We start from the raw sequence: 13,318 nt of genomic DNA, 5'->3' as shown, positions 1-13,318 counted from the left end.
GATAGCTGAAAACCAAGTATGAAGAATGTGAGAGATAAGAATGTCACGAAATTGGGTAAGGGGAAGTAGAGAATGAGATTTATAGATGAAAGTGATTTGAAATGGGAGGTCCAAATTTTGAGGAAACAGGCATGATTTCCAGAGTGAACCAATTAGATGTACCTTACCCAAATGTATACTTCAATAACTAAACAAAAATGACCGTGCAGAATAAATATATTATCACAGACATTTTATTTATATCTTAAACCATGTTTATGATACATTCATCTGTGGTTATACAATTTTTTTTCATTCCATTTCACAGCTTAATCCATTTAGTACTGCACTCGTCGTAAAATTATCAAAAATTCCAGCAGGACATAAATAATAAGGTGAAAGAGGCCAGTTAAAGATTTGAACTATCATAGAAGGTCACTTTTTCTCAATCGACTTTATTGAGTCTCCTCACTCACAGATATGGATATGGGCGACAGTACTATTTTACAGGTTCAGCTCAACAAGGTACACCATAGTAATTATCAGAGATCAAGTCAAGAGGTCTAGTCAAAAATTATTCATTACATACTTGCATTTTCACTGGTGGATGAAAATATTTATTGCAGCATAACCATCACTAAATGCCATGCTTAAAAAATGACATAATGTAACTCTTTGCACTTTCATAAGGCCTTCACTTCAAAAATACAAACCTAAGGAAGGCCAACATCGACCAATACCGATTGTGCAACTGTTCTATTTTTCATTGGAAAATGGCAGTTAAATTAGGTAATAAATAACGATCAAACATGTACAAATTATATAAATTGGCAAAAATTACTTAGTGTCTCACTGAAAATCCACTGAGTGTATAGTTTTGAATGTCTTTTTCATTAGTGAATTCGGCTCTGTCAATTATTGACATTTTGCTGCCAGTGTAACGCAGCCAGTGCTTCCTAAAAAGATAAACATTTAGGTCACTCATTTATCGTATTAGTGTGCGGTAATCGCGGTCTTAGCCACTACCAATTTCGCACTAATGTGTCAATAATATGATCACTCTGGATTACGAAATACAATTAGGCTACTCACATTTCCTCTATTTCTTTAGGAGCCCCCTCCATATATCCCTGTACAGTTCCCTTATGCGTGTTCATGCACCATCCCTTTAATCCAAGTTCTTTTCCTTTCAGTACTGTGTTCTACGTAAGGACCATATACAGAGCAATAATAATTTCACATTAGAGAAATAAAAGACGCGCATTATTTTGACCCATGAAAGGTCAACCCACGCCCCGGGAAATAGCGACAAAATTATGCTAACACATAATGCTTTATATTTCTGGTATAAAGACGGCTTTTTTAATTAAACTTATAATTACACCTTAAAATCGGTTAATTTTATTATTTTCAGCAAGAAAGTTATTCTTTCTTATCACATATTGGCAGGAAAAACACTCTAAAATATAAGTACAGGCAATGTTCCACTCGGTCATTTAATAAGTCATAAAACAAAATATAGCAAAAAAATTACCTTAAAAGTATAGAGAAGTAAACAAAATTGATGTAACTTAACATTTCAACCAGCATAAAGGATAAATATGTAAAAAAAAGGTACGTTAAATACTAGGGCGCTATCCTGATGTGTCCCGTGGAGAGCGCTAGTAAAGGCAACTTTTGACACTGACTTTAACGAAAAATTACAGCGAAATACCGACTGAATCCACCTTCGAATTGACGATAAACTTCAGCATCACTGAAAAAGACATTAAAATGGACCTTAATTTATCCGTTAATAAACCTCATAACATGAAATACTTAGGCGCTATCGAGAGGTGGGCAAGTCGCAATAAGAGATTGCAGTGTATATGTAACCTGGTCATTTATTATTTCACCTATGCGACATATCTACAACAGGGAATTGTAAATGAAACACAAGGAATCAAGCATATGGTAACATATCATTCCCAACCCTGACAATATATACAGCATAAACTACGCATGTTCAAAAACTAAGGCGCTATACTACGCATGTTCAGAAACTAAGGAGCTATCCGGACACCAACAAAAAAATCTGGAAAAGTTAAACATTTTTTAAATTTTTATTTTCGGTAAATATGAAAAGAAATTTACCACAGTCATAGAAGAAACGAAAGCACGACGATGCCACCGTTTTAAAATTCAACTGAAAATTTTACGACACTAGAGGAAAATACTGGACCCACAAAAAACTGAAAGCAAAAATGTAAATGTGACATTTTAAAAAGACTCCTTCAGAATTTCGGATCGAAACTCATCTACATTAGGAGGTAACACATCAAAGATTATGTAACCAACATAGCCCATAAAGATTTACGTTACATAGAGATACCACGAGTCGACAAATACAAGGTCGCCCACCCCGAATCACCCGCATGGAAGGTAAGTGGTATGAATGGTAAAATATTTTTTTCCGACTATCGAGCCCGGCCTAAAGCTGTGATGTCACCCTAATCGTAGAAAAACATGTTCAACCAAGGAATGAAAATGAAAAACGACAGAGTAAGTTCTATTCTCCTTTGAAATCTAGGTATTTGAAATGCCTAACCCACTGCCTACGACACCATCAACAAAATCCGGAAAAGTTAAACATTTAAAAAATTTTTATTTTTGGTAAATATGAGAAGAAATTTACCCCAGTCATAGATGAAACGAAATCATGACGATACCAACGTTTTAAAATTCAACTGAAAAATTTACGACACTAGAGGTCAACACTGGACCCACAAAAAACTGGAAGTAAATATTTAAATGTGACATTTTAAAAAGACTCCTTCAGAATTTCGGATCGAAACTCATCTACATTAGGAGGTAACACATCAATGATTATGTAACCAACATAGCCCATAAAGATTTACGTTACATAGAGATACCACGAGTCGACAAATACAAGGTCGCCCACCCCGAATCACCCGCATGGAAGGTAAGTGGTATGAATGGTAAAATATTTTTTTCCGACTATCGAGCCCGGCCTAAAGCTGTGATGTCACCCTAATCGTAGAAAAACATGTTCAACCAAGGAATGAAAATGAAAAACGACAGAGTAAGTTCAATTCTCCTTTGAAATCTAGGTATTTGAAATGCCTAACCCACTGCCTACGACACCATCAACAAAATCCGGAAAAGTTAAACATTTAAAAAATTTTTATTTTTGGTAAATATGAAAAGAAATTTACCCCAGTCATAGATGAAACGAAAGCATGACGATGCCACCGTTTTAAAATTCAACTGAAAAATTTACGACACTAGAGGACAACACTGGACCCTCAAAAAACTGGAAGTAAAAATTTAAATGTGACATTTTAAAAAGACTCCTTCAGAACTTCGGATCGAAACTCATCTACATTAGGAGGTAACACATCAAAGATTATGTAACCAACATAGCCCATAAAAATTTACGTTACATAGAGATACCACGAGTCGACAAATACAAGGTCGCCCACCCCGAATCACCCGCATGGAAGGTAAGTGGTATGAATGGTAAAATATTTTTTTCCGACTATCGAGCCCGGCCTAAAGCTGTGATGTCACCCTAATCGTAGAAAAACATGTTCAACCAAGGAATGAAAATGAAAAACGACAGAGTAAGTTCTATTCTCCTTTGAAATCTAGGTATTTGAAATGCCTAACCCACTGCCTACGACACCATCAACAAAATCCGGAAAATTTAAACATTTAAAAAATTTTTATTTTTGGTAAATATGAAAAGAAATTTACCACAGTCATAGATGAAACGAAAGCACGACGATGCCACCGTTTTAAAATTCAACTGAAAAATTTACGACACTAGAGGACAACACTGGACCCTCAAAAAACTGGAAGTAAAAATTTAAATGTGACATTTTAAAAAGACTCCTTCAGAACTTCGGATCGAAACTCATCTACATTAGGAGGTAACACATCAAAGATTATGTAACCAACATAGCCCATAAAGATTTACGTTACATAGAGATACCACGAGTCGACAAATACAAGGTCGCCCACCCCGAATCACCCGCATGGAAGGTAAGTTGTATGAATGGTAAAATATTTTTTTCCGACTATCGAGCCCGGCCTAAAGCTGTGATGTCACCCTAATCGTAGAAAAACATGTTCAACCAAGGAATGAAAATGAAAAACGACAGAGTAAGTTCTATTCTCCTTTGAAATCTAGGTATTTGAAATGCCTAACCCACTGCCTACGACACCATCAACAAAATCCGGAAAAGTTAAACATTTAAAAAAATTTTATTTTCGGTAAATATGAGAAGAAATTTACCCCAGTCATAGATGAAACGAAATCATGACGATACCAACGTTTTAAAATTCAACTGAAAAATTTACGTCACTAGAGGACAACACTGGACCCACAAAAAACTGGAAGTAAAAATGTAAATGTGACATTTTAAAAAGACTCCATCAGAATTTCGGATCGAAACTCGTCTACATCACGAGGTAACACATCAAAGATCACGTAACACACATAGCCCATACAGATTTTCATTACATAGAGATACCACGAGTCCACAAATACTTGCTCGCCCACCCCAAATCAAGCGCATGGAAAAATAGGTGATGTGAATGGGAATATATTTTTTCCCGAAGACTGTGCCCGGCCTTCCGCTGTGATAACACCCCAATCGTAGAAAAAAATGTTCAAATAAGGGATGAAAATGACAACGTAAGTACTTTTCCCCTTTGAAATCTAGTCCCGGGGTAGCCCACACCACAGCCTGCGGCACCAACTAAAAATCTAAAAAAAAAATTTTAATTCTTTATTATCGGTGAAAATTAAAAGAAGTTTACCATAATTATTATTATTATTATTATAGAAGAAGTAAAAACACGACGATATCACCGTTTTAATATTTAACCGAAACAATTACGGCACTACAGGAAAATAAAGAACTAAGCCAAAAAGAATCGAAGTTAATTTTAAATGTGACATTTTCTAAGTTTTCCATAAGAAATTCAGATCAAAACTTATATACATTACGAGGTAAGACACCAAAGATTACGTAATACCCGTAGCCCATACCGATTTACATTGCACAGGGATACCACGAGTCGACAAATACTAGGTCGCCCATCCCAAATCATGCCCGTGGAAGATAAGTGATATTACCGGAAAAATATTTTTTCCCGAAGACTGTGCCAGGTCTTCACCTTAGATAAGAGCTTAATCACAGAAGAACATATTCCACCGAGGGACGAAAATTTAAAAACGTCATCCATTAACTTTTCCTCTTTGAAATCAAGGCATAGGATGACCCAACACACAGCCTGCGATACCAACAAGAAAATCTGGGAAAGTAAAAAAATTTTAAATTCTTCATTTCGGGTAAAAATTAAAAGAAATTTACCACAATCATATCTGAAATAAATCACGACGATATAACCGTTTAAAATTTTAAAGGAATCATAAAACGGCACTACAGAAAAATAATGGACCCACCAAAAAATCTAAGTTAATTTTACATTTGACATTGTCTAAATACTCCATAAGAAACTCAGGTCGAAACTTATATATATTACGAGGCAATGCATAAAAGATTATATAACTACTGTAGCCCATACCGATTTACATTGCATAGGGATACCACGAGTCGACAAATACTAGGTCGCCCACCCCGAATCACCCGCATGGAAGCGAAAAGACATGAATTGGAAAATTATGTTTTTCCGACAACTGTCACTACAGCTGTGATACCACATGGATCACATAAAAGCATGTTGAACGACTCGGTAAAAATCAGAAACACTCATAAGTATAACACTTTTAATCTTTAAGAAATAGGCTTGGGCTGGCATAACCCACAGTCTCCGCCACCAATTCAAAACAGGGAAAGGTAAAAATTTTATATCTTCCCTATTTTTTAAGGAAACTTTCCACACAACTAGATGGCAGAACGACACGTCACCGATGTTAGAAATTGGATATAACCAACGGAGGATACTGAAGGAAAATATTTTACTGACAAAAAAAATCGAAGTAATGTTTTTAACGCGTTATTTAAAAAAAATTGGAATCGAATTTCAAAGCGTAACTCTTCTATATTACAAGATAAAACATCAAATATTGCGGGAGAACGCCATCCCAAACTTTAACTATGTATAATGTAACTGCGAATCAATAAATATCAATAGGGCGCCTGCACGAAATCGTCCCGGCGCGGCGGATGAGAAATGGCACGTACTGGATTATATTTTTCCCGTCGACTCTTTTTGTGCCGATTGCTGATATTATTCCAGGATGTTTTAAATAGTAAAAGTATGTTATTCCATAACGTAATAGTACATCAGAATCATTTCAATACTTTTCCGCTTTGATAAATAGCCACTGATTGGCAGTGGCGGATCCAGGATAGGGAAAAGGGAATGGGGCTAAGTGGGGTCAAAAATACCAGCAGTATATTGGGGGTCGGAAATAATTACCATGCTATCTAACGTAAATTGGATTCCCAAGGAGGTTAACGTTTGCTATAGCCCCAGTAGCCCCCCATAGATCCGCCACTGCTGGTTGGCCCACCTTAAAATTAATTTTATCGTTATTTTCGGAGAATAAGAAAAGAAATTTACCACACACTTATATTTAATAATGACACATGGTAAGAAATGTTTGCAATTTTATCGACTCTTTGTTTGAAAAATAAGAAAAGAAAAGATACACGAAATAATCGAAATATAATTTTCACTGGGTCATTTACAAATAATATAAAAGCAAATTTCGAATAATCCTTTTGTCAAGATATAAAATCAAAATTGATGTAACAGGCCATCCCGAGACCAATAAATAATATTCAGAGCACATGCAAGTCGCGAAGTACTACAACCCATTTCATTGATTTTTCTTCCTGAAATTATGCCTGAATCTATCTTGAAATATCTTGATATCTATGCCCACCTCATTTGCCCAGCTAGAAAATCACGATTAGGAAAAGTAAAAATTTTATAATTTTGTTATTTTCTGGAAAGTAATAAATGAAATTATTCATGATCTTAGATGCAACAATGACGCAACGAATGAAAAATTTCATTTGGAATTTAAGACAATTATGACAATATTTAAGACAAATGTATGGAAAATATTTAACCTTCAAAATTTTAAATGATATTTTCTCCGGGTAATCACGCAACAATTGAAGAAAATTTTAAATGAAATTCAGATGGATTGATATAAAATGAAAGAAAGAGAACTTCCTTAAAACCGTAATCGATGTACATACAGGGTACTCCCGGGTCACCAAATACTAGTGCGCCAACCGGTAATCGGCCCTATGGAAAGAGAAATCATACGCATCGGAACTTATTTTGTTCCAACGAATTTGACGCGCCTAAAATTGTTATTAAATCTACATCAGCGTATAATCATCTTATCTCTAGCGTTAAAAAAACGCAAGACCCATTTCATTGCTTCTTCGCTTAAAAAACCGTTGGGCCACTTCATCCCAATTTCATAACAGGTACTTCAGACTCAGGAAAATTAATTATAATTTAATCATGTCGTTATTTCTGGGAAATAAAATATGCAATTTTTCATAAACTTAGATAGAAGCGAGGCACAGTAAAAACTTTTTAAAACGGGATTTCAACAAAATACGACGCTAAAACAAAATAATTAGCCTAGAAAAAATTAAAATATATCTTTCACTATGTCATAAAAAATAAAGAGAATTTCCATTGTAAATGCACCTCAATATAAATATTACACATGAATAGAAGGATCAACAACTTTGCTATTTTCACATAGTAATTTATTGAGGCCGACCATGGTTTCGTTACACAGTAACATTATCAAGGTGAAAAATGCAAGTAAATTGACAGTATATATAGTAGAATGTTGGGTAGGGAAATCTTGTATTATAGGAAAATCTTGTAATGTATTTCCACACCCAACCCTCTGCTATACATACTGTCAATTTACCAGCATTTTTCACCTTGTTATGTTACTCTGTTACGAAACCATGGTCGGTGTCAATAACCTACTACGTGGAAATAGCAAAGTTGTAGATCCTTCTATTCCTGCGATTATGTATTTCCACCAAGTTACGCCCGCTACTATTAATAATATTACACATCATTATTTGTGAAGCAGAACATCCCCAAACCAATAAACAATATGCAGAATCTTCCGGAAATCGGCCCAGTGGAAGACTGGCATCGAAAAATGTTTTTACGGCGACTTTTACGCGCTAAAAACTGTTATTGCTCTTAGATCATCGTAAAAACATGTAATCGCGTACGTTAAAAATTCACAAGACTCATTGCAATACTTTTAAACTAGCCTTGGGCCTGCCCACCCCAATTTTCGGGCCAGATAGATATGGGAACTCGTTTTTCCCCGAACCATATTGGACTTTAATAAACGCTAGTCCGAACTTCGTTTGAGCACTTCATTTTTTTAGCTGTAAACGGCTGGTGTCCTAACACCCTCTGCCACACGCCTTTTAGGCGGCTGCGGGGTATTATGTAGATGTAGATGAATTTCAAATCAAGGATTTCACACTCAGTACAATTGAAATTTTTATGACTCCGTGTTAACGGAAAGTATTTACGAAAATTTTATGAACATATTTACAACTGAGCTGCGGTGAAACAAACATTTGACGAAAAGGCACGAAACGATCCGATTTATTTCGGACCAGGCCGGCACGAAGCTTTTCACTTTTGAAAGTTAAGGATCCCATACACTTTATTTTCCGCGTCGCATAGTTTCATGCCGTGTGGCACGAAATTATCCGAAAAAGTGGTTAAAGAGCCTGACCGTGCGTGTGCACCGCGCGGGGGTTAGGATAGGGACCGCCGAGGGCACAAAAGACCAGCTTATTGGATGTCCCTCGAGTCCATACCCTTCATAGAACTGAATGACCCTTTTCTATCCCCTCCGCGCGGTCTTCCACTGCTATTTGTGGTCTTTTTTCCGAAAATATATTCGTAGCTTACATCTGAAGTTAATCATGAATTCTTCGTTTTTCGCTTATCACATGGAAATTTCAATCGGAGTTCTAGCGTTAATATCAGTGGAGTTCATTTCAGTTCCAAATCAGCCAATATGGAATAAAAATATGTAGTCTAAATCCGTCAATATGATCGTTAGGAGTTCGCTTAAAACTTCTTAACGCTCAGACAAACACAAGGTATTCATTTTTTTTTTATTAATCCATGGGAACAACAAATATTTGATTATATATAACGCGGCTAAATTTCACGGCCAAGGCCTAAATTACATAGGGAAAAAGTAATTTCGTGATCGCTTTTTATTTTAATCCCTTGGTTGACCATGTTTTTCTATGATTAAGGTGTTATCACAGCTGTAGCCCGGGCTCAAACTTCGGAAAAAAATATTTTACCATTCATACCACTTACTTTCCATGAGGGTGATTCGGGGTGGGCGACCTTGTATTTGTCGACTCGTGGTATCTCTATGTAACGTAAATCTTTATGGGCTATGTGTGTTACATAATCTTTGATGTGTTACCTCCTAATGTAGATGAGTTTCGATCCGAAATTCTGAAGGAGTCTTTTTAAAATGTCACATTTACATTTTTACTTCCAGTTTTTTGAGGGTCCAGTGTTGTCCTCTAGTGTCGTAAATTTTTCAGTTGAATTTTAAAACGGTGGCATCGTCGTGCTTTCGTTTCATCTATGATTGTGGTAAATTTCTTTTGATATTTACCGAAAATAAAAATTTTTTAAATGTTTAACTTTTCCAGATTTTTTTGATGGTGTCGTAGGCAGTGGGTTAGGCAATCCAATACCTAGATTTCAGAGGAGAAAAGTACTTACTGTGTCGTTTTTCATTTTCATTCCTTGGTTGAACATGTTTTTCTACGATTAGGGTGACATCACAGCTTTAGGCTGGGCTCGATAGTCGGAAAAAAATATTTTACCATTCATACCACTTACCTTCCATGCGGGTGATTCGGGGTGGGTGACCTTGTATTTGTCGACTCGTGGTCTATATGTAATGTAAATCTAAATAAATGTATATATCTATATGTAATGTAAATCCGTATGGGCTATGTATGTTACGTACTCTTTGATGTGCTACCTCGTAATGTAGATGAGTTTCGATCCGAAATTCTGAACGAGAGTTTTGAAAATGAAAGGTTTAAATGTTTACCTCGATTTTTTTGGGTCAATTATTTTCCTCTAGTTTTTAAATTTTTCAAATGAATTTTTAAGCGGAGGTTTCGTCGTGCTTTCGTTTCCTTTGGTATTGTGGTAAATTTCTTTTCATTTTTACCGAAAATGAAAATTTTAAAAATGTTTTACTATACCAGATTTTGTTGTTGGTGTCGCAGACTGTGGGTTGGGCCATCCAAGACCTAGATTTCAAACGGAGGAAGTACTTACGCTATCGATTTTCATTTTCATCTCTTAGTTGGAAATGTTTTTTTACGATTAGGGTGACATCACAATTTTAGGCCGGGCTCCTTCTTCGGAAAAAAATATTTTACCATTCATACTCTTACCTTCCATGCGGGTGATTCGGGGTGGGCGACCTCGTATTTGTCGACTCGTGGTATCTCTATGTAACGTAAATCTGTATGGGCTATGTGTGTTACGTAATCTTTGATGTGTGACCTTGTAATGTAGATGAGTTTCGATCCTTATTTCTGAAGGAGAGTTTTGAAAATGTGAGTTTTAAATGTTTACTTCCATTTTTTTGGGTCTATTATTTTCCTCTATTTTTTTACATTTTGCAGTTAATTTTTAAAACGGTGTTATCGCCGTGTTTTTATTTCTTTTGCGACTCTGTAAACTTCTTCAAATTGCTACCGAAAATAAAGAATTTAAAAACTTATTACTTTTTCATATATTATTTTTGTCGCAGTCTGTATTTTATGCCATCCCAGGCCTTGATTTCAAAGACGAAATTTGAATGGAGAGTTTTTCATTTTCATCTCTTGGTTGAAAATGTTTGACTATGATTAGGGTGTTCTCACGGCTTTACGCCGGGCACAGTCGTCGGAAAAAAAATTTTCTCATTCATGTCACTTCCCTTCCATATGGATGATTTGGTGTGGCTTCCCTATTATTTTTCTACTCGTGGTTTCTCCATTTCTATTAAAACGATTTGGGTTATGGGATTCCCATAATCTTAGATGTGTTCACACGTAATATTGGTGACTTTACATCTGAAATTCGCTTTAACGGTTTTTTAAAATGACGAATTTAAACCCATTTCTCGAATATTTTTCTGGCTAATTATTTTATTTCTCCGTCTTTTATGTGTGAAAGTTATTTCAAACCCTCAAGTCCTATTATTTTGATTTTATTAAAGTGTCTATCATTTTTGCTTTCATCGCAGCTGCAAATTAATCAGACATAAAAATTTTTACTGTTCCTGAATTTGATTTGGTGCGGAGACTGTGGGTTGTGCAAGCCCAAGTTTAGTTTTTAAAGAGGCTAAGTGATGTTATATGATTGTTTTTCATTTTTTCCATTTGGTCTCGTATGTCTTTTCTGTTATGTATGCTTTATCTCAGCTCTAGGTACGTCACAGTCGTTAGAAAAAAATGACTTCCAAGCCTGTTCAATCCTTTTTCATGGGCGTGATTTCGTGTGGGCGCCATAGGCGGATCCATGGGGGGGGGGGGGGGCACGGGGGCACGTGCCCCCCCAGACCCTCAAAAATATGCAAGATTTTTAATACGGTCCCATTATCATTGCATTCGTTTTGTATTGCGAGGTATCCTTGTGCCCCTCCCGGGAAAAAATCCTGGATCCGCCCCTGGTCGGCGCCCTAGTATTTGTTGACTCCAGGTTACTGTATTTATTATTAAACGATTTGGTCTATGGACGCTTTGTAATCTTCGATGTTTTTTTATCGTATTTTAGAGGAGTTCGGACAAAAAAATTCCCTGCAATTTAAAAAAAATTACCCATTGAAACTTTACTTCGATTTGTTGGTAGGTCAATTATTATTATTTATTTTCCTACTTCGTTAATTCCAATTTTAGAAACTGCTCCAGCTGTGTCTTTATTTCGTCATTGCATATCACAATTAGGTTTGCGTTTTGAATAAAATTCGCTTTTTACCTTTTTGAATGTGTCAGTGTAAATGTTAACCCCTACTGAGGATTTCTTCGGTGTTGAAATGTAATAGCGCCCTATTTAAAAAAAAAAATTGGTTTTTCTATGTGAGCTGAATGGTTAAGGGGATCCTATGTTTAATAAATTTTGTTATTTCTTCTTTCTTATGAAGTTCGTTGTTTTAGATTATTCGTATAGGTGTTCAAATGAATGACCCAGTGACATATGGCCTGCAATCACTTTTTTCGACGAGGCGTCATTCCGATAGCGCTCCAGTTTATATAATGTCTTCTGTTTCTTTATCGTTATACTACGATGTTTTTAATGATCCCCTTCACAGATTATAATATTTCCCATTTCATTAAGGAATAATTTCATTCGTGCCTTGTCTTTATGCTATGTAACATCCAATGTCAAAGTTTACCTGATTTCTCGTTTCCCAAGGGGTCTGTTTTTGGAATAGCGCCCTAGTAATTACAGTGTTATTGTTAACATACATTTGCTGTAAACGGGTTGCAATGGTACGTTACATATATATTGATTGCTAACCTCTACTTGTACGCTTGTTTTCAAAGCATTGTCGCTTTTATGTATTTATGAATAACCCAATAAAGCTTTGTCTACACTAATATGATAAAGTCTTATTTTCACCCATTATATCAAAAATACATTATTTGCATTTTGTTAAATTAAATCATTAACGTTACTTTAACTATTCCACCTCGTTTCATTAACAAATTCGCTTAAATAACAATAATACAAACCATTCCTTCTTTACATATTCACTGTCGCTATTTCCCTGGGCGTGGGATGACCTTACGTGGGTCAAGATAATGGACCCAAATAAAAGATGAAACATATCTGCACGTCAAAATTCATTATGTAATTCCAGGTGCCGTTCTGTAAACACAAACCTTTCGGAAAAATACTCCTGAAATTGAAATTCGAAGTTAATACCATCTCACTTGCTCAGCGACAAGTATTTAGGGTATAAATTACCACAGAACTTTTACCTTGAACTTTACCGAAGACCTCAAAGTCGACGGATATTATTTTATCACCCATAATACCGGTTATTAGCAAACCAATGCAAAGTAAAGTCACAAATTTACCACGGTAACCAATGGCAATTGCGTTGATTGAAAAATAATCACGCAAGGTCAGATTCATTTGAGCGGCCGGCTTTTCGCTTCGTTCAGCAAAATTATCGTTCGTCTTTTGAACACCAGAGTGCTCTTCGTTCGTGTTATTTGGTCTGCTGGAATCAAAACATCAACCGAAG

At 35.8% G+C, this 13,318-nt stretch overlaps 1 protein-coding gene across 1 annotated transcript; it reads right to left on the bottom strand.

Moving 5' to 3' along the window:
- Positions 1-215: 215 nt before the first annotated feature.
- Positions 216-13,243, bottom strand: LOC124168317 (acylphosphatase-1-like). The gene is made up of 4 exons (XM_046546485.1): positions 13,050-13,243; positions 12,951-12,967; positions 1,072-1,181; positions 216-935 (listed from the first exon to the last, which is right to left on the bottom strand). The coding sequence occupies exons 1-4, from the start codon at positions 13,204-13,206 to the stop codon at positions 821-823; spliced, it is 399 nt and encodes a 132-aa protein (XP_046402441.1). The 5' UTR covers positions 13,207-13,243; the 3' UTR covers positions 216-820.
- Positions 13,244-13,318: the final 75 nt, after the last annotated feature.

Source organism: Ischnura elegans, chromosome 11, assembly GCF_921293095.1.
Source record: "Ischnura elegans chromosome 11, ioIscEleg1.1, whole genome shotgun sequence".
Lineage (NCBI taxonomy): Eukaryota > Metazoa > Arthropoda > Insecta > Odonata > Coenagrionidae > Ischnura > Ischnura elegans.
Note: the sequence above shows the minus strand (reverse complement) of the source record. Positions and strands in the feature narration are given on the sequence as shown.